The sequence below is a fragment of the Syngnathus floridae genome, chromosome 22 (assembly GCF_059516105.1).
Source record: "Syngnathus floridae isolate MCC-2025c chromosome 22, RoL_Sflo_1.0, whole genome shotgun sequence".
NCBI classification, from domain to species: domain Eukaryota; kingdom Metazoa; phylum Chordata; class Actinopteri; order Syngnathiformes; family Syngnathidae; genus Syngnathus; species Syngnathus floridae.
In genome coordinates this window covers 3,215,791-3,234,747 of record NC_142434.1, presented here as the reverse complement: position 1 = coordinate 3,234,747, position 18,957 = coordinate 3,215,791, and the positions used below count along the sequence as shown (strand labels likewise).

Genomic DNA, 18,957 nt, shown 5'->3' with positions numbered 1-18,957 from the left:
TTTTTAAACCACTTAATGCAATATAATGCAGAAAGTAAATCAGAGTAAGTTCAGTTGTTATGGTTAGACTGCCCTCTTGTGGACATTTATGGTCACTACCACAAAAATGGATTTCGATCACGTCTTTTATTTGTAACACATTTAAGTACTTTAAAACAAGATGACAAATCAGGACACAATGAGCAGTGCAAAAACAACAGCATAAAATGTCAATGACTCCTCCTTGGTCCACAAAGTAGAAAACACTGACTGGCGACTGTTGAAGTTCTCAAAAGTTTTTTTTCTCCAATCTTTTTAAAATGAGCCATATTCCCAAAAAGATTTTACTTATCACAGCTCCGTGTGAGGACTCTCGGATTCTGCCGCCTCCTCTTCTTGTACTGATGACGCAATAGTAAAGATTTAGACGGAGATGCTGAACTTCTAAGAGCATTCAAGAGTGGACACAAACCTTCTTGTGGTTTTTGGACGCACTCGCCTTCCTGGTCCTCATAGCCGTCTGAGCAGACACACTTGTAGCTGCCTTCGCTATTGACACACTGCTGGTGCTCCTTCGTGCATATCGGCTCGGCTTGGGAACACTCGTCAATATCTAGTTCAAAATTGAAGCTTAGATCTTGATCGGTTCTTTCCTCCAGTGAAACTACAAACCTGTGCAGGTGTCTTCAGTGTCCTGGTATCCACCAGCGCACGCTTTGCACATGCCCGCACCAGCTCCAGCGCATCCCGTGCACGCTTTATCGCAACCTGACAGAAGAAAAAATTTCATTTCCAGACTAATCGGACTGAATCGAGATGTTTACCTTTGCAGGAGTAAGAGCCTTCCGTGTTGATGCAGTATTGGTTTTCTTGACATGGAGGGGAGTCTTTGGAGCATTCGTCCACATCTGGAATCACATCGCGTGTGGTTGGAGGAGTCGGAACGTTCTTGAAATGAGGTTGTCCTACCAATGCAGGCTTCCTGCTCGTCCTCCTCCCAGCCATCCTCGCACTCGTCGCAGTCCTGATTGGTTGCCTCGCTGCAGGTCTTGCACGAGGGGTGGCATTCTAATGGAGAGGAGATGCTTGGTAGTCCATTGTTGATTTTTTAAGAAGTATAAATAATTGGTGATTTCGTACTTGTGCACAGGGAGAAGGAGTCATTGCGCAATTGGTTGAAGTAGCCGTCGATGCAGTCCAGGCAGAATTCGCCCTTGTACTCCATGTCGCATAAGCACTTGCCGTCACCTCCTCGAGTTCCATCGCCATCACATTTGCCGTTCCCGTTGCAGGGTTTCTCGGAGCCTCCGACACAAGCTTTGACACACACAAAAAAATAATTACAGCAACCTTTGTGTGGTTTTATAGGAATAAATTTCCTCACCGTTGCAGTCAGGTCCAAATGTGCCTTTTGGACAACACACTTTGAGGGTGTTGATGCAGAACCACGTATGCAAAATGGGATGCTTTGTTTTCCTTTATTGCAGATAAAACCAAAAAAAGATCAAGGAGATGTTTTGAGTCACATTTGGACTTCACGTCCAATTACCTTTTAAACCACCATGTCTCTAACAATTCCTCATGTTCTTCCAGCATCTTGTTGCACTCGAAGCTGCTGCTGTCACACAGACCCTCAATTATCTCCATCAGTCGGATCTCACTGTAAAATCAAAATTGTTACAAAACTGATACTTTTAATAATTAAGATGACTTACTCTTTTTGCATTATTGCTCATACCTTGTCTCATATTTAGACAATGTCCTTTCCTCCCAGGCTGTGTTGCCACCACCAAAATTTTGTTTTTCAGTTCTCTCATAGCCCTAAAAGCAAAAACAACCATAAAAAAAATTCAGATTATGCAATCTATATTTAGACTTCATTCATTATAATAGTGTGATCGCTTACCTTTTGGAAGTTGTCAGTAATCTGCTGGCAGGTAACACAGGAGCTTTTTAAATCCCTCTTTGCATTCGTGAATTGAAAAAGTAAAATAAAACAGGACAAAAGCCCGAGAAGTCGCAAATCTGGACCCATGGGCAGCATTTCACCGTTTCATCAGGACACACAGTGAAATCCACTACACAACTAATTTGTTATTAATGGTACTTTCGGAGCGATGCACGCAGCGAATAAATGTACCGGCTTTTAGAATAAATAAGAGATTGCGTTTGAATACAACGCGCGGTGAAGTAATATTTACATGCCGGCTGAAGAAAAGATGCACGATTGCCAGAGTTCCGCTTCAGTCCCGTCGATCGAATTGTGGCTTGCGGCCATTGGCTCTTTGTGCCTGCCAATCAAACGGAAAGCCAATCACCTGCCGCCACGCTCGGGACAATGCGCGTTCCACTTGTGAAAATATTCACGAACGTGATATTTAATATTATAACCCACCCTCTTTCCACGTATAATAATAAATTCCAAATTTTATGTATTTAATACAATACATAAAACAAAATAATACTTCTAAGATGCAATAATGCCTTCTAGGTCACGTCCGGTTTAAACCGGAAGTAACGACACCCACCAACTGTCATGGCTGACAAAATGAATGTTATGGGGCTCCCATTGTTGTTTTTATTAATATCCGTGGCTCTATTGCACTTATTCATTTGTCCGTTCACTAAAGTAGAAGAAAGCTTCAACTTGCAAGCGGCCCACGACCTCTTGTATCACAAGTTTGACTTTGACAAGGTAAGGAAGCAGCAGGTGTTGCAGAGGAAGCTAGCAGGCTAGGCTAAAATTGTACACAAAAGTTAGCAAATAGAAAACATGGGAACATAAGTATAGAAAATGGTTGTTTAGACGTTTCCTAGTACTAATATTTCTTCTTATTGCTGATTATTTCTTTCAGTACGACCACCATGAGTTCCCTGGTGTGGTTCCACGAACCTTCATTGGTCCCCTTCTCATCTGCATCCTTTGCTCCCCTCTTGTTTTCTTGTCTTCTCTGCTGGACGCACCAAAATTCTCCACGCAGCTTATCGGTATTTTACTCGCACCTCACAAAGTTGTCTGAAGAGCGTATTAAGATGTTGTCTGTTCCTCACGTCCAGTCCGAGCCACCCTGGGAGCATGCGTGATGGCCGCGCTGTGGCACATGCAGCGAGAGGTGAGGAGGCAATTCGGCTCCACGGTGGCGCTCCTCTTCTGCCTGATGTGCGCCTCTCAGTTCCACCTCATGTTCTACAGTACCCGGACGCTCCCTAATGTGTTTGCGCTCCCGATTGGTAAGTTTATATTCTGATTCTGATAATATTGTTGAAATAATTCACCTTTTTTTCCTCGGCAGTCCTGGTTGCATTCACCTCTTGGATGGCTCACAAACACGGCAGCTTTATCAGCCTCTCCGCTTTCGTCATCATCGTGTTCCGCTCTGAGCTCTGCATTTTTTTGGGTCTCATGTTGCTGGTGTCACTGTGGAGCAGAAAGCTGAGCTTACTGGATCTTTTTTACTACGCCGTTCCTTCCGGTTTACTATCATTGGGTAAGTGGTGTGCATTCATTCAGTTTTTTTTAGGCTGGACTTTGATTTGTTATGTTTTGCAGCTCTTACTTTGGCGATCGACACATTCTTTTGGAGGAAGCCTTTGTGGCCAGAAGGTCAGGTTCTATGGTACAATGCTATCCTCAACAAAAGTTCCAACTGGGGAATATCCTTTAAAATATATTTGGTGAAGTAAAAAAAATGGACGTCATGAATATTATCTGAATTTCCCAATCGATGTCTCCTTGACTCATTTTTAAACCTCGCCCTTCCTTTGGTATTTCTACTCGGCTTTGCCCCGTGGCCTGGGCTGCACGCTGCTGCTGGTCCCACTGGGTCTGCTGGACCGGCGCACGAGGCTTCTACTGCTACCCGCCGTCACCTTCATCCTGGTCTACTCGCTGCTGCCGCACAAAGAGCTCCGCTTCATCATCTACACCTTCCCCGTGCTCACTCTGGTGGCCGCCCGAGGCTGCTCTTTTATGTCTGTATACAAAATGAAATGAAACGTAACGCCGCCATATTGTAATGTTTTTATTTTATTTTAGTTTAAGCAACTACCGGAAATCGTGGCTGTATAAACTGGGATCGGTTGTCGTGGTGGGTCAGCTGGTGATGAACGCGGCATACTCGGGTGTTTGCCTCTACGTTTCCCATCACAACTACCCAGGAGGGCGAGGCATGCAGGAACTGCACAGGCTGTTGCCGGCCACGACTGGTAAGAATTACTTTGCTGGACGCATAAATGGTTTAAAAGCCGATTCAAACTTTTGCTATCTCCTCAGACGTCTTTGTTCACATTGACACGTACGCTGCTGAAACCGGAGTGTCTCGGTTCTTGGAGCAACACCCACATTGGAGGTTAGTGTATTCCAAATATGTTGTACTTTTTTTTTTTCTCACATAAGTGTCCTCAACAGATACGACAAACGAGAGGATCTGCATCCAGCAAGTCCCGACGTGGAAATGTTCACGCACCTCCTGATGGAGGCAAACGTCACCAAGATGGAGCTTCTCCGCCACACTCATCGCCCCCTGGTGTTCATACGCGGATACGATGGCATCGCTCGCCATTTGTTTGGCGTCCCGCCTTTCAGCGTGACGTTGGCGAACAAAACTGTGCTGATGCAGAGGATCGCCGCCGTCTCATGAAGGAGTCAGGTGACCGACTCTCCCACTTCATCTCCTCAAGGTTGACGTCAAACTAACAAATATGTTTTCATAAAAACTTCTAATTTCCAACCCGAGAAGAAAATCAAATGCACCCGTGTGACGTAAGGAAAACCTTTATTTACAAATGGCTGCAACATTTGCATGTTTCCAGTTTCAATGCTCAACATTTATCAAATCAAGTAAATAAATTCTTATAAAAATGTACAGAACATTATTTTTCTCAAACCCATAAATTAATCCCCTGAACATAAACCGTCATTGTGCTTTACGAGACAAATTGTATATTCCAAACTTCTCAATTCTGTAAAAACAGCAATATCTTACAGTCTCATTAAAAAAAAAAAAAAAAAAAAGTCAATCTCTAAACGACAGTGTCGCGAGCCACAATTTCACAATGAAAATTAAATAACATTAACTTAAAACATCTTTCAGTCACAGCATTTACTTTTTGGGCCGCGTTTTCCTCGAGAAAACTCCGCATCAGTAAATCGAGAATATTTAAAAGCAAACCTGACGTGGATTGCGCAAACATGATATTTACAGCATTTTGACCTGAAGTAGATTTGGATAAGGCACAAGGAGAGAGCAGAGGAAACAAAAAAAAACACTCAACCCCTAACAACTAGAAAAACCCCTCCCTCCCTGATTCAACTCTCGCTGAGACTTTTCATTGAAAACTTCTTCAGTGTTCAAACAGTAGTACACACATAATAGAATTAACCCCGCCCCCCTGGCTGCAGCATTGAAAGAAAATCAGTGTATGCATGAGACTGTACATCACACAATTCACAGCTATGTTTCTTGGTCCTTAAGATTTTTTTTTTTTTTTCCCCCTCAAGTTAATGCTTCATCAGTATTGAAAAAAAATGAGCGGGAGGTTAACCTTGAGAAAGAGCAGACCCTCCATGTTTTCCAGCACGGGCCTCGGATGGTTGGGGGCGCAATTGACGCCGGCCGTGCTGAACAGCGCCTCGGCCGGCACGATGCTGGGAGGGCAGCCCACGTAACGGGCGGCGACTTTGGCGAGCTCGGGCCACAGGAACTTTTTCAGGTTCCAGTAGTCCAGCGGATCACAGCTTTGATCGAGTATGTCCTCCTCGAGGTACTCCAGCACGGCCAGCTCCGAGGACTTTGCTTTTTCCTCGTGTTTGGCCTTTTGCCTCAAGTCGGCCATCAGGGACCAGATGTTGTCCTTGTCCGACGCCGGGGCCTCGTCCCGCCCGTTGAGCAGCGGAGACTTTTCTGCCGAGGTAGAAGAGAACAGGTCCAGCTCCTGGATCAGGTCTTGCTTACATCGCTCTGCCTCTTCTTCGGTGAATAATGACGTCTTGTATCGAGGGTCCAGCATGGTGGCCCAGGTGAAGCGCGGGTCGTTGAGCGTGGCCGACATCCTGCTCACCGTGGCCTCTTTGAGAGATCTCAGCATGTTGTCGATGCCCACCGTCTCGTCGAAGAGCAGCTCGATCTTTCTGTTCAGGATGTGGATGAGCGGTATGACTTGTCCCAGAGTGGCGGCGCGGTTGCGGATTTCCCCGTAGGCCACCTCGAAAGGTTTCAGCGCGTTGCAGACGGACTGCATCACCTCCCACTGGTCGCAGCTGATGATTTCCCTGAAATTGCACTCGATCGACAGCTCGTCGACGGCTTTCTGTTGCTCCACCAGCCGCTCCAGCATTAGGAGGGAAGTCCTCCACTTGGAGGGAATGTCCTGAATGAATTGGTTCTCGGGTAAGCCGTGGTCCTTCTGGAGCTCGGCCAGCTTCTCCTTCGCCTTGGCCGAGCGGTGAATGCGCTCGCAGATCTTCCGAGCCATACTCAGAAGGTTCTGGACCATCCTCTGACTCTTTATGGCTTCGCTGACAATGAGGTCAATGGTGTGGGCAAAGCACTGGACGGTGACGTGGCCGTGGTCTTCCAGATTGTTCCTTATGTTGGCGTTATCTGTGACGGTGAAGCCCCTCTTGAGACCCGCCGACGTGATCCAGGAATCCCACAGATACTCCAGCTGCTTGGGGATGTCGTGCATATCTTGGTCGCAGTCTATCTGAGAGACGCTGAGAAGAGCCGAACAGTGGAAGTCCTGGCCCTGGGGTCTGACCCTGGACTCGTACGTGGCCCAGTGGGCCGTCAGGGTCAAATATTCTTTTGTCTGGCTACTGAGCCAGATACTGGTGGTGAAGTGGACGACCCCTCCTTCGGCCTCTTTCAGATGGGTCAGCACGACGTCCCGAACTTTTCCGTACATCTCCGGTATGGCGGTGCTGGTGAAGTAAGAAGAGGGCGGTAGGCAATACTGAGGCTGGAAGTACTCGAGAAGTCTGCTCAGTCCGGCGTTCTCCACCATGGCTGACGGTTGAAGATCCAGTGCAAGCATTTCGGCGATAAGTTTGGTGATTTTTTGGGCAACCGGGTGGTGTTGGTCAAAGCTCCCGTGGTTCTGTTCCCTTTTGTAAACGGGCATTGCGGCGGGTTCTTGCTTGACGTGATTTCCAGCAGACGGCGGCGCGTCACCTGAGATAGCGTTGTTGCTTTCAAGAAAGTGTCCATGAAACCTCTGCATGTGCCTGAAGAGGCAGCTGGTGCCGAGGTTTGTCGTCTTTTTGCCTCTGCTAATAGTGCGGCTACAGTGCAAACAGACCACCTTGGTGGGGTCGGCGGGGGAAATGGAGAAATGGTTCCACAGTTTGGACGTCTTCTTACTGAAAACGGTTTGGGGCTTTTTCCTGACGCCGGGGTTTTCGCTGGCTTTGGCTGCCGTGTCGAAAGGTTGCGAGGCGGGCTCCTTGTCGTCGGCGACTTTTTGGTTCTGGAGGACGTCCGGGTGGCGCCTCATGAGGTGCCGCATGAGACAGCTTGTACCGAAGTCCCCCCGTTTACCCCGACTGATGACGCACGGGCAGTAGCGGCACAGCGCCTTCAACTGGTCGACCGGCGACACGATAAAATGTTGCCATACCTCCGACTTGACCCGTTTCATGATTTTCTTGTTTTGCTCAAACACCACGTGATTCTGATTATGGCCGGGAGCGTCGGAGAGATCGCACGGCGAGGAGGTCGAGGGCGTGTCGTCCCCGTGAGCGCCGAAGGGTAGATTGAGGGAGGAGTCCCGTTCGCTCAGGAGCATGGGCTCGTCGGATTCGTCTTTGATATCGCCGCTTTCCACCGCCGTCTGCGGCAACTCGTCTAACATGGTTTCGGGCGAAGACGGAAGAAGAGGCGATTCCTTTTTGATGTCCAGCGGGTCGTGTAAAAGAGTGCGGGACAAGAGTGACGGCGGGTTGGAGTAGGGCGGAGGAATGTGATTGCCCAATCCGTTCTCCTCAATGACCACCTCCTTGTGTGCCCTCCACATGTGACGAATCAGACAGCTCGTCCCCAGATCTTTCCCGTTCTTGCCTCGGCTGAATTCGTTCATGCAATGGATGCAGACGGCTTTGGAATTGTCCACGGGCGAAAGGTAGAAGTGTTTCCACACGGCCGATCTCCGACGGGAACTGGAGTTTTTGGGGTTGCTCGGAAGGCGCTCCTGCCCTCCGTCCGATACCTCCTCGAGGTTGTTCTCACTGGAATGTGAAGATTCAAGCACGTTAAAGATGGAGTCGGCGAGCGGCTCGGCTTTCACTTCCGCTTTGGACAGCACTTCTTTGGACGACAGGTCGGAGTTGTCAAGCGACGATGCGGACGGCGACGTGTTCTTCGAGCCGGGATACGTGTTCAAGTCTCCGTTTTTTGGCGAGTTTGGGGAAGGGGGGATGGAGGCGAGGGGATTCAGATTAGGTGCAGCCGAGTCCGCTCCCTCTTGGTAAAGCATGGTCGGGTGAGCCCTTCGGACGTGCCTCATCAAACAACTGGTGCTGAGGTCTTTCTCGTTCTTGCCCCGACTAAATTCTTTCATGCAGTACAAACAGATTGCTTTGGTATTGTCCCTGGGCGAGATACAGAAATGATTCCAGGCGGGAGATTTTTTCCTCGGGTTGCTTTGATTCCTCATGGACGCCAGGAGGCTCTGGGTGACGGCATCCATGGCCACGTCATAGAGGGTGCTCGTGTAGCCGCTTAATAAATTATAGTCGTCGCCGTCGCGACTCAAAAAAGGGGCAAATGAGTTACCGAATGCCAGTCTTTCAAAATCTTGCGTTTCGTCTTCTAAATCGTTTGCGTCCCGGCTTTCGTCTTTGATAGGCTGACCGGGTTCGTATTTTCCATTCTCCGGATTTTCATGCGTGTGCACGCTGAGCCATTTGCTCGAAAGAGACGGCGAGGCCGGATCCGTGTCGGACTCCGACTGTTTATCACCCTGAGAAGAAAGATGGCTTGATTGGGAAAGGGCTTTCTCCAGTGTTTTGGACGAACATGACGACTTTGCCTCCGTGGTCTCGTGCGGCTTCATGCTGTAGGATTTAAAAACGTATCCGTCCTGACCCTCGATTTTCAGGCAGGTTCCTTTCGCCTCTCGTTTCTTTTCCACGGAGCCGTCGAGCGAATCGTCGCCTACGCCGGACGCGTCGTCCTCCCTGTCCATGGCGGCAGCAGCCCAAAGGTTTCTCTCGTGCGGTCAGGTCGGCCTCGTCAGATGGGATCGCTTCTCGTCATTGGCCGGGCGGTTCTCAGGCAGGTGTTGTTAGTTTGACGTGGCTGTGCGGGTCACAGGGTGCCAGCTTGTCCCTCTCCATTTATGACCCAAATAGTTCCACCTCGCCGCACACAACCTAGACAGAGTCAAACAAGGTCAGAGTCCATTCTCTTCACAGATATGACAACAGGTAATAACACTCAAATGAGCCCGTCTACATGTTCAGTTGCAACTCGACTCGTGATACTTTTTGGCTGGAGAGAATTCCAAAGAACATCAGATTTGACACAAAATAAGTTTCAAGTAGCTCTTGGCGAGCCGCTCGTGCACTTCCTGTGCTCTTGTGCAACCTTTAGCTGCTGAGGGACATGACACACATTGTGCAATGCTTTTCACTACTGTGTGGATTACCTTTAATTAAAACATGACAAGTGGCAGCCATCTTTGGGGAATTTTCTAAAAAAGAAAACAAAAACGGAATGAGCACTTCAAATGCCCGGCCGATTCATTCGGTTACTTCGGTGACCCTGGTTTTAAAATAAGGCGATAAGTCAACGCACCCATACAAAACATCTGCAGAAAAGGGAAACAAAACATGCAAGTGATGAGATTTGAACCTCAAAATTGTGAAGCACACTGACTATCCACTAGGTCACTATGCTGATACAAATACATACAAATAAAACTTTTGCGGCTGCAACATATTTGTTATTTTGATTGCGTTTCTAAATAGTGGGTGAATATTAATACTCACATAAGGCAAAGCATTTCGCAAGTACTATTAGACAACCTTTTCCGGGTTTGACTCAAGTGCTAGTCCGGAAGGATAACAGCATTAGATGATAACTTATATTTAAATAGCTTTGGTTCCAATCTTAAATAATAACGCTGTCGTGCTCAAAATGCAAACGACGCGCTGTTCATAACATGGTAATAAACAAGTAGTAACGACACACCATCAGTAAACATCATGGTGGCTATTCTGGTGCTAACTCGGCTAGCTTTAAGGCGAATGCACTCACCAAAACAAACGGGCGATTAACGATGTTATGACCGAGTTATGACGCAAAAGAGACTCTCGTTTGACTCCCATGGGGATTCTGAGGGATTCGTAAACGAACCTTGACTATTTGGTACCACGCTACGATTACTCTAGTTAGCCACTAGCTAGGCCATACATCGGAGCCAAGTAGCTCAACCCGGCGAGACAGAACCCAATCGAACCCAACCCAGCTCAGATCTCTCCCCAACGGCGCTCCCGAGCGGGACTCTTGCATTGATTCGCCTCCGGTTGCTGACTTACCGTGAAGTGCTGCCACACCGTTTCGGCCCACGAACATTGACACATTGGAGTGATCCGGACAGGGGAGGGGGGCTTCACTTTGTTGCTTTTGTCTGCACGTTGGGCCGAAGCAGCTCCACACAGCGTCCGACGGAAGGAACAGGTTTTCGTGATGTCAGCGGAACGGCAAAAGGGGAAGTGGTGATGTATGGGTCAGTCATTGCACGACACTACTTTCATGTTCGTCCCAGAAGCACTTGTGCGTGACTTTGACCGTGAATCTTTATGTGGGATAAGACCATGCACGGCGTTGACGTCATTTAAAGACCTGCAAGGGGGTTCTCGTTCGTTCGCTTCAACGTGTGCTGCGTTCACTGTCAATTAAAGAGCATTCGCTATCCAGGTTTCATATTAATGCGTGGGTAGACGCGAAGTGGAAAATGTTTATTTTTATTAGGGGTTTTAAGTAAAACGTGATGGCAAGAATGGTTGGTTTGGAAATAAATGTTTGTGTGCTATTTGTGTTAGGGGGAGAAACGATTAATCAAATGACCCACCGTACGATGGGGACGTAAACTCACCGCGGTGGCTCGCGTTTGCTGCCCCTGTTGGACGCTTTGTTTTCGGGTTTAGCTTTGTGTGTCTGTGTGTATGTAGCGTTCGTCAAAAGATCGCGTGACAGATGGGGCTTTTGTGTGAAATACGACTCGCTACCAACATGACCTCCAGCGTCACGCGTCGAGCGTTGCGTGCACTGGGAGTTGTCTGCTGAAAATGCATTGTTGTGTTGGGGGGTGGAAGAGCCGCCCGGGCTGCCGCCGCTGCTGCTCTCTGCAGCTCTTCACTCCGGCTCGATCGCTCGATTATGAATTACCCTTTAAAACCTAAAACTAGCGTGGAGGGGATCGTCGGAACGGAACGAAGCACCAAGTCTGCATTAGCATATGAATCCAAACGCCGAATTGGATGAGAACTCGGCGTACAGAAGAGAGCCACTTAGCAGGCCGTGTCGCCATTGCTGGCTGCTGGCGAGCTAACTGTTTGACAAGCAAAGGTATGTGTCCTTCATTTTATTCCAAAATGCATCTCGCAGCAGCATTACTTTGCAAACTTGTGCAAACATTGCAATCTAAAAGACTTTTATTTAGCCTGACTCCATTTTTAGTAGGCTTGTTAGCTCTTCGTGCTAATTCCTGCTAGCTTGTCAATGTTATTGTTAGCCGCTCGGCTACTTGGGAATCTAAAATTATTTTACTGTACTATCGAGGTTTGTTGTGCAAGTGCAAACTTGTGCAGTGATCAGCAATGTCCGCTTCCCCCTGCAGTGCGATCTTTTTACGCACTCAACTTTAACTTAGAAAACTTTTTGTGTTGCAATAAACGACACACTGCTGTTCTGCAATGTTTCCGAGCCACATGAGTCAGTACACACTATTTTGTTGCAGGAATAGGAGCAGCTTCCTGGGAGTATATCAGATGTGTTTTCAACAGACACAGATTTCTCACAAAATCCGTTTTTTGTTTTCCAATAAGATTTTTCTTATGTAAAGTGGCAACACTATTTGCTATTATTGAATGTTTGTTGATGCTCATGTGGCTGAATGTGTTTTTCTCTGCAGAAACACGGAGCAGCGAGATGAAGAAGAAAGCCCGGAACCACCGAGTCTCGGCTCCGCCGAGGCCTTCGTCGCCTATCAAGCCCTCGCCCAATAAACAGATCCTGACGTACGCCCAGGCGCAGCGAATGGTGGAGTTCGAACTGGACGGCCGCATCCATCGGCTCAGCGTCTTCGACCGCCTTGACGTGGTTTCGGACGGCGACCCCATGTTGCGGGAGATGCTGGAGTGCGCCAACAACAAGGAGAACGCCGACAAACCGCAGCAGCAGGTTCTGCTGAGGTCGGTCCGATTAAAAAACAATCAGGAGAAGAGAAAGGCTGCTCTCGGCATCGCTGCTCATAAAGGAGGCGGTGGCGGCGGCGGCCATCCCGTCGCTGCAAATCCCGGTCCAAAACTTCCCGAGGCAAAATTCCGAACCGTGGAGTACAACCTGCCCGCAGTTCCCAAACGCCCGTCTTCTTACTACAAATACGAAGAGAAGACCGAGGAGGAGCTGGACGAGGAAACAGAGTACGACATGGACGAGGAAGATTACGCCTGGCTGGATTTGGTCAACGAAAAGCGGCGAAGCGAAGGCGCCAGCCAGGTGTCTTTCAACGTCTTTGAGTTCCTGGTGGACCGCTTTGAGAAGGAGTTGTACCTGGAGGGCTTGGATAAAGGCAGCGAGAAGCAAGCGTCGGTGGACGAGGACACGGTCTGCTGCATCTGCATGGACGGCGAGGCTCACAACAGCAACGCCATCCTTTTCTGCGACGCCTGCAACGTGGCCGTGCACCAGGAGTGCTACGGCGTCCCCTACGTCCCCGAGGGTCAGTGGCTTTGCCGCCATTGCCTGCAGTCGCCGGCGCAACCCGCCCGCTGCGTCCTCTGCCCCAGCGAGGGCGGCGCGGTGAAAAAAACAGACGACGGGCGCTGGGGTCACGTGGTGTGCGCCCTGTGGGTCCCCGAAGTGGGCTTCTCCAACACCACCTTCATCGAGCCCATCGACGGCGTGCGCCACATCCCGCCGGCCCGCTGGAAGCTCACCTGCTACCTGTGCAAAGAAAAGGGCGTGGGGGCGTGCATCCAGTGCCACAAAGCCAACTGCTACACCGCCTTCCACGTCAGCTGCGCCCAAAAGGCCGGCCTCTTCATGAAGATTGAGCCCGTCAAAGACCTGACCGAGTCGGGCGAGCCCACCGTCTCGCTCAAGAAGACCGCCTACTGCGGAGCGCACACGCCCAACGGCTGCGTGAGGAGGAAGCTCACCATATACGACCGGGCCAAAGCCAAGAATGGGCTTGGCGCCAAATCGGATAGAAGCAGAGGAGCCGGGCAATGCAAAGGCAAGCATAAGAGGAAGAGCAAGAAACCGGAAGCTGATGTTGAAAGTGAGGCGCTGTCTCCTCCTGCTCTGCCTACGTTTCCTTCTCACAGGTTAATTTTTTTTTTGACTCCAAACATGTTTTTGCGCAAAAGATTGATGATTAGTTCGCTGTGTTGTGTCCAACAAATTTCATGTACAGTAAGCATAAAAAAAACATGCACTACCACTAATGTCCGCAAGACGGCAGTAAAGTACATCATTTATAATGCAGACGCTATAGATAGGTAAACAAATCAACTTCATTTGATTGTTTCACTAACTTTTATTTATTTTTTCTTTTCATGTCCATGGCCAGGTTACAAACCATTCTGAACCAAGTCTCGGTCCAGAAAAAGAAAGCCTTCGTGGAGCTGGTTCTAAATTACTGGACCCTCAAACGTCAATCCAGGAACGGGCTCCCGTTGATCCGACGTCTGCAGACGAGCTCGCAGTCCCAGAAGAACGCGCAGCCGGTTTGTTCATCAGTCAGAAGGACTTTTTGGTCAAGCCTAGTCAAATATCGGCTTTTTCTTCTTCCTGCAGAAGCAGACCGAGGAAGATACGCGGGCGCTGAAGGAGCAGCTGAAGGAGTGGCACCGGCTCCGGCACGACCTCGAGAGGGCCCGGTTGTTGCTGGAGCTCATCCGCAAGAGGGAGAAACTCAAGAGGGAGGAGGTAATCAAGAAAGAAAAAAAAATTCCTCCTGGGTGGAAAATCACAATGTTTCTCGGTTCTTTGTCAAAAGTTAAAGTTGCAAGAGAGCCTACTGGAGATGAAGCTCACGCCATTCAGCATCCTGCTCAGAGCCGTCTTGGACCAGCTGGTGTCCAAAGACCAGGCCAGGATCTTCACCCAGCCGGTGGATGTGGACGAGGTGCCCGACTACCTGGACCACATCAAGCGCCCGATGGACTTCTCCACCATGCGCCAGCGCATCGACGCCCAGAAGTACTGCGACTTCCAGCGCTTCCAGGAGGACTTTGACCTCATTGTGGATAACTGCATGAAGTACAACTCCAAGGAGACCTACTTCTACCGGGCCGCGGTTCGACTCCGGGATCAGGGCGGGGCGGTGATTCGGAAAGCGAGGCGGGACGCCGAGAAGATCGGCTTTGACGCGGTGAGCGGGATGCATCTGGACGAGGCCCCTCAATTGAAGACGTCGGCTTTTTCGTGGGAGGACGGTAAAGCCCGAAGAACCGGTCCAAGTCTATTTGATACGTCACGGTAACACTCAGAATTTTTTTTTTTCCTCAGTGGATCGCTTATTAGTGTCGGCCAATCGCAGCCATTTGCCGCTGGACAAGCAGCTGCAGCAACTCCTGGAGAAGTTAGACCTGACCTGCGCCATGAAGTCCAGCCCGTCTCGCAGCAAACGCATCAAGCTGCTGAAGAAGACCATCAACGACGTGCGCAGTGACATGAGCCTGGCACGGGTCCAGTCCTCCACTCACCACCACCGGAACCGCAACCGCAGTAGCAGCTCGGCCTCTGTGGCGCCTTCGGCATCGGCGGGAGGTGTCGTGCAGCCCAAAGAGGAGAAATGGAAGTTAAACGGACATTTCCCGGACGACGAGGGTATGCAGCGTATTTATTTATTTATTTAAGGTAGTAATAATAATAAAAAATAAAATAATAAAAATAATTTTGGACCATGAAAGGGAGCAAGCAGTCACTATTTTGTTTCCCCCCCTGCAGACAAGTCTCTCCCGCCTAAACTCGAGCCCTCCGACGCCATCCCGCCTCTCATCCACTCGGACGCCAACCCCGAACCCCCGACCCTCAAACCCATCGACGCCGCCCCGGATCGCGAGGGCAAACCCCCCGGCGAGGGTGCGACGTACGACGGCGAGCCGCCCAACCCGCCGCCGTCCCCGCCGCTCCTCAACGGCCACTCCCGCCGCACCCTCCCGGATCCTCTATTCGACGGCGACGTTAGCGTGGTGGCCACTTCCACGTTGGCCGAGCCGGCGGACGCCGTCGCTCGGCGGAGCGCCGTACTCTTTCGTAATTCCAAAGCCGCCGGTCCGCACGAGGACGGCGGAGGGCGAGAGGACGAGGACAGCGACGAGGAGCTGGACGGCGGCGACGCGCAGCTGGCGTCCAAATCGTTCCTCTCGGTGGTGATTCCCAGGCTGGAGACGTTACTCCACAGCAAAAAGAGGAAGCACCTCGACGGCCAGGACGAACACAAAGAGGACGGCGAGTCTCCTGGTAAAAGACTCGACATGGGTAAGATCAAAACGATTCGACCGCACATCCTGTGATGGCTTTGGCAACTTGCTTCCCATTTTGCGTCCTCTCAGGATTGTCGCGAGGGTTCCTGGAGGCCGAGGATGAGCTCGGCCAGCCCAGCAGACCCGCCGAGCCCCGACGGCGCTGTGCCTCCGAGTCCTCCATTTCCTCATGCAGCAGTCTACCCGGAGGTCCCGGGTAAAACTCGCTCGCCGTGTCAGCAATCTTACAAAACCCCCTCTAAATGTTTTTGTTTTTGTCTCCAGCACCATTCTCAGTCTTCCAAAATGCGGGAAAGGCAAACCGGCCTTGTTGCGGAGAAACACTGTGGACGATAAGAATGAATTAATTGCCTGCATCGAAAATGGCAATTTTGCCAAAGCCGCACGAATTGCCGCAGGTAAGTTTGCCGACTACTGCGTGTTGATATACAAAAAAAAAATTCTTATCAGGGATCATCATTTTTACGGAAGGCCATCCTGACATTTTGCAATTTGTGGCATATATATAAAATAAAAATTTATAGTAAATATGACTAAATAAAAAATAAATCTATTAATCTACTCAAAACCATTTAATCATTCTATACTTAATGTGAAAAAGAAAAAAAAAAGTTCGAGTAGGACGACACAAGGTTGCAAATTGTCAATAGCTTCCAGAGCCAACTTGTTGTGGCACTTGGCAGTGACCGGTGTCTGTCTGTCGCCGTGGCAACATCCGACCCCTCTATTGGAAAAACTCACATTTGGCTCATTAAGTGAACAGAAAACATGGCTGATGAAGTGCAATAACTGTAATGTGAATTTCCCGCCCCCGATCGTCTCTGTGCTCCTGCTGTGCTTCTGCCGTGTGTGTGTGTGTGTGTTCTATTTTTTTAAAACCCACCTGTATCCTGTTTGGTGTTGTGTTCCCGCTTCCGTAGAGGTTGGCAACAGCAATATTTGGATGCCCGCTAGTGCTGCAACAGTTGCACTGGAACCCCTAAAGCTAGTTTGGGCCAAATGTAGTGGCTACCCCTCCTATCCTGCCTTGGTGAGTGTTTTGGACCAAATAACACACATCATAACTTGAATATATATATATTTTTTACTCTGGAAAGAAAATTTGACAAACTATCTGTAACACATTTTTCTAAAAGATGTGCCTTGGCGCCACAAAGGTGGGGCAAGTCTGATTGGAATGAATCGAGCTGAGTTGCACCTAACCACTTGGCCCTCTAGGGAGCGCAATTTAACAGCTGGTCATCAACTCGACCTATGCATGCCAGACTGCAAGCAAGAGTATTAAGTGCATGAGCACGTTGACGCCAAACGAAATAAATTTTGTATTTTTCCGTGTAGATCATCGACCCCCACATGCCGCGCGTGGGCTGCCAACACAACGGCGTGTCCATCCCCATGCCCCCCATGGACGTGCTCCGCATCGGAGAACAAATGCAGTACAAATCGGACGAGAAACTCTACCTCGTGCTCTTCTTCGACACCAAGCGCAGTTGGTGAGCGACCATTCGCCGGTTTCCATCTTACAAAATGTCACTTGAGAATGAATCCGAAAAAAATGTCTCTCTTCCAAAGGCAGTGGCTTCCTAGATCCAAGATGGTTCCCCTAGGCGCGGACAAGACCATCGACAAGATCAAAATGATGGAAGGCCGCACGTCCGGCGTCCGTAAAGCCGTGCAGGTGGCCTTCAGCCGCGCCATGAATCACCTGAGCATCGTGCGGGACGAACCGGTCAGCGACCTCAGCGACGTGGACTGACGGGCTGAGCGGGGAACCTCCACACGTACCTCTGTCTTCTCTCGGAGACGCTCATGTTTACCGACCGGCCCGCTAAAACACGCTCCTCCGACATGCTGCTGGAATGAATGACCACCTAACCCCCCCATCTCCACCTTGAGAGCGTCACCAACCCCGTGATGTTTCCCTTCTTCACATTTCAAGATTTCCGAACGGCGGCAACTATCCTGGTGGAAATAACGACATGGTGTATATTTCCATACGCCCGCCTTTGTATGTAAACTGTAAATATGTATAGTTAACCCGACACTAACTTATTTAGCAGCTTTGACCGACTTTGCTTTGTATGGAGACGCGAGTGCTTTGAGCAAGAAAAAAAGGGGGAAAAAAAAAGAGCAAATTGTTCAAACGGGTGAGGGGTGAATTATGTGTATGAAAGTATTCCCTTTTCCCCCCATTTTAAATTATTGAACTTTATTATCAAGCCTCTATTTGGTATTAATCCTTTTGTATGGAATAATTTTAGTCTATTTTTGTTCCTATATAGTATATTTATATGGTTTGGATACAACAATGTGTCTGATATTGTGAACAAATGAACCAAAAACTTTGCTACCCAGATTTTCTTTGTAGGTGGGATGTGTGAGCAAAAAAATGTACTATTTTTTTTTTTTTCGTGATGCGTTTGAAAATTCTGCTATAGTTGTAGGATACCTGCCTGCACTAACTTACTGTAAATCATTTATATTTGAGGAATTAATGTTGAAATTGTCCAAGTGGCACATTTTGAGTGAGAGGGAGTCTTGCCTTTTTTTTTTTTTTCACAATTATGATTTTCTAACTTTTTTTTTTTTTTTTTTATAGATGTCAGAATACAGATTTTTTTTCTGGGTAGCATCGGTTATGCTAATTTCATTTTGTATTTAACCTTAGTTTGTTTTTATCAAGTCAAATCAACACAAAGCAAAAAAATAAAAAATATCCAAATATGAACACAGCGTCATGGATTTTGTTTAAATATGCATTTGAATTGAAATTGGTTATCTTCTAATGCGCTTAAGTGTTTCATGCACCACAGAGCTTGAAAAGAAGTACATGAAATTTGATGGAAGGCTATTTTATTAATCATGAGGACTTCTGAGGCTCTGTAGGGGGGCTTTCATATCCTCAAGTAGAGAAATATTAGAAATGCAGACGTTCTCTTCACATTCGTATCACTCAAAACACATCTTTTACCAAGTCTTTATAATTGATCTCATTTTAATTTAATATTTTAGTTAGGTCAGCCGTTTTTTCTTTTCTTTTAATCCTCCAAAATGAGACTACTAGAAAAGCGCCTGAACTAAAATGCATTTCATGTGTTTAATAAACACATTTCTTTTTTAAATCGTTGAAATCATTTTGTGAGCCTTTTATCTGCTGTATTTTTTCAAATATTGTTACAAAACGTCCTGGTTAGTAATAAGGGACCCCAGTAGGGAGTGCTGTAGTTCCAAGGCGGGCCATAGGGTGGCGCTGTGGCCCC

General features: G+C 48.5%; 4 protein-coding genes across 5 annotated transcripts; 2 read left to right on the top strand and 2 right to left on the bottom strand.

Moving 5' to 3' along the window:
• Positions 1-107: 107 nt before the first annotated feature.
• On the bottom strand, positions 108-2,250 carry creld2 (CRELD disulfide isomerase 2). Its single transcript, XM_088366248.1, has 10 exons — positions 1,886-2,250; positions 1,718-1,800; positions 1,529-1,639; positions 1,364-1,455; positions 1,120-1,296; positions 949-1,047; positions 804-887; positions 652-747; positions 452-592; positions 108-380 (listed from the first exon to the last, which is right to left on the bottom strand). Exons 1-10 carry the CDS (start codon positions 2,021-2,023, stop codon positions 331-333), a joined length of 1,071 nt encoding a protein of 356 aa, XP_088222374.1. The 5' UTR covers positions 2,024-2,250; the 3' UTR covers positions 108-330.
• A 227-nt stretch (positions 2,251-2,477) lies between these two features.
• Positions 2,478-4,849, top strand: alg12 (ALG12 alpha-1,6-mannosyltransferase). The gene is made up of 9 exons (XM_088366246.1): positions 2,478-2,674; positions 2,835-2,967; positions 3,037-3,210; positions 3,273-3,467; positions 3,530-3,634; positions 3,729-3,951; positions 4,016-4,185; positions 4,253-4,328; positions 4,388-4,849. Exons 1-9 carry the CDS (start codon positions 2,516-2,518, stop codon positions 4,617-4,619), a joined length of 1,467 nt encoding a protein of 488 aa, XP_088222372.1. The 5' UTR covers positions 2,478-2,515; the 3' UTR covers positions 4,620-4,849.
• zbed4 (zinc finger, BED-type containing 4) lies at positions 4,738-10,783 on the bottom strand. 2 transcript variants are annotated; one of them, XM_088366242.1, is made up of 3 exons: positions 10,517-10,783; positions 9,625-9,669; positions 4,738-9,349 (listed from the first exon to the last, which is right to left on the bottom strand). In XM_088366242.1, exon 3 carries the CDS (start codon positions 9,160-9,162, stop codon positions 5,491-5,493), a length of 3,672 nt encoding a protein of 1,223 aa, XP_088222368.1. In that variant the 5' UTR covers positions 9,163-9,349; positions 9,625-9,669; positions 10,517-10,783; the 3' UTR covers positions 4,738-5,490. The 2 variants fall into 2 exon arrangements, with proteins under 2 accessions (XP_088222368.1, XP_088222369.1); XM_088366243.1 differs by lacking the exon at positions 9,625-9,669.
• brd1a (bromodomain containing 1a) lies at positions 10,642-18,425 on the top strand. The gene is made up of 12 exons (XM_088366241.1): positions 10,642-11,549; positions 12,115-13,531; positions 13,777-13,933; positions 14,004-14,135; positions 14,206-14,644; positions 14,718-15,038; positions 15,159-15,692; positions 15,767-15,893; positions 15,962-16,095; positions 16,618-16,727; positions 17,036-17,190; positions 17,270-18,425. The coding sequence occupies exons 1-12, from the start codon at positions 11,462-11,464 to the stop codon at positions 17,451-17,453; spliced, it is 3,798 nt and encodes a 1,265-aa protein (XP_088222367.1). The 5' UTR covers positions 10,642-11,461; the 3' UTR covers positions 17,454-18,425.
• The last annotated feature ends 532 nt before the right edge of the window (positions 18,426-18,957 follow it).

Excerpts from the sequence above, each read along its gene's own strand:
- brd1a (XM_088366241.1), top strand. The coding sequence starts at position 11,462 with ATGAGAACTCGGCGTACAGAAGAGAGCCACTTAGCAGGCCGTGTCGCC. Across the intron at positions 15,039-15,158 it reads ACATTTCCCGGACGACGAGG|ACAAGTCTCTCCCGCCTAAA; the intron begins GTATGCAGCGTA and ends CCCCCCCTGCAG. Across the intron at positions 16,728-17,035 it reads ACCCCTCCTATCCTGCCTTG|ATCATCGACCCCCACATGCC; the intron begins GTGAGTGTTTTG and ends TTTTCCGTGTAG.
- zbed4 (XM_088366242.1), bottom strand. The coding sequence starts at position 9,162 with ATGGACAGGGAGGACGACGCGTCCGGCGTAGGCGACGATTCGCTCGAC.
- creld2 (XM_088366248.1), bottom strand. The coding sequence starts at position 2,023 with ATGCTGCCCATGGGTCCAGATTTGCGACTTCTCGGGCTTTTGTCCTGT. Across the intron at positions 1,048-1,119 it reads CTCCTTCTCCCTGTGCACAA|AATGCCACCCCTCGTGCAAG; the intron begins GTACGAAATCAC and ends CCTCTCCATTAG. Across the intron at positions 888-948 it reads CGAGCAGGAAGCCTGCATTG|ATGTGGACGAATGCTCCAAA; the intron begins GTAGGACAACCT and ends ATGTGATTCCAG.
- alg12 (XM_088366246.1), top strand. The coding sequence starts at position 2,516 with ATGGCTGACAAAATGAATGTTATGGGGCTCCCATTGTTGTTTTTATTA. Across the intron at positions 3,211-3,272 it reads TGTGTTTGCGCTCCCGATTG|TCCTGGTTGCATTCACCTCT; the intron begins GTAAGTTTATAT and ends TTTCCTCGGCAG. Across the intron at positions 4,329-4,387 it reads GAGCAACACCCACATTGGAG|ATACGACAAACGAGAGGATC; the intron begins GTTAGTGTATTC and ends TGTCCTCAACAG.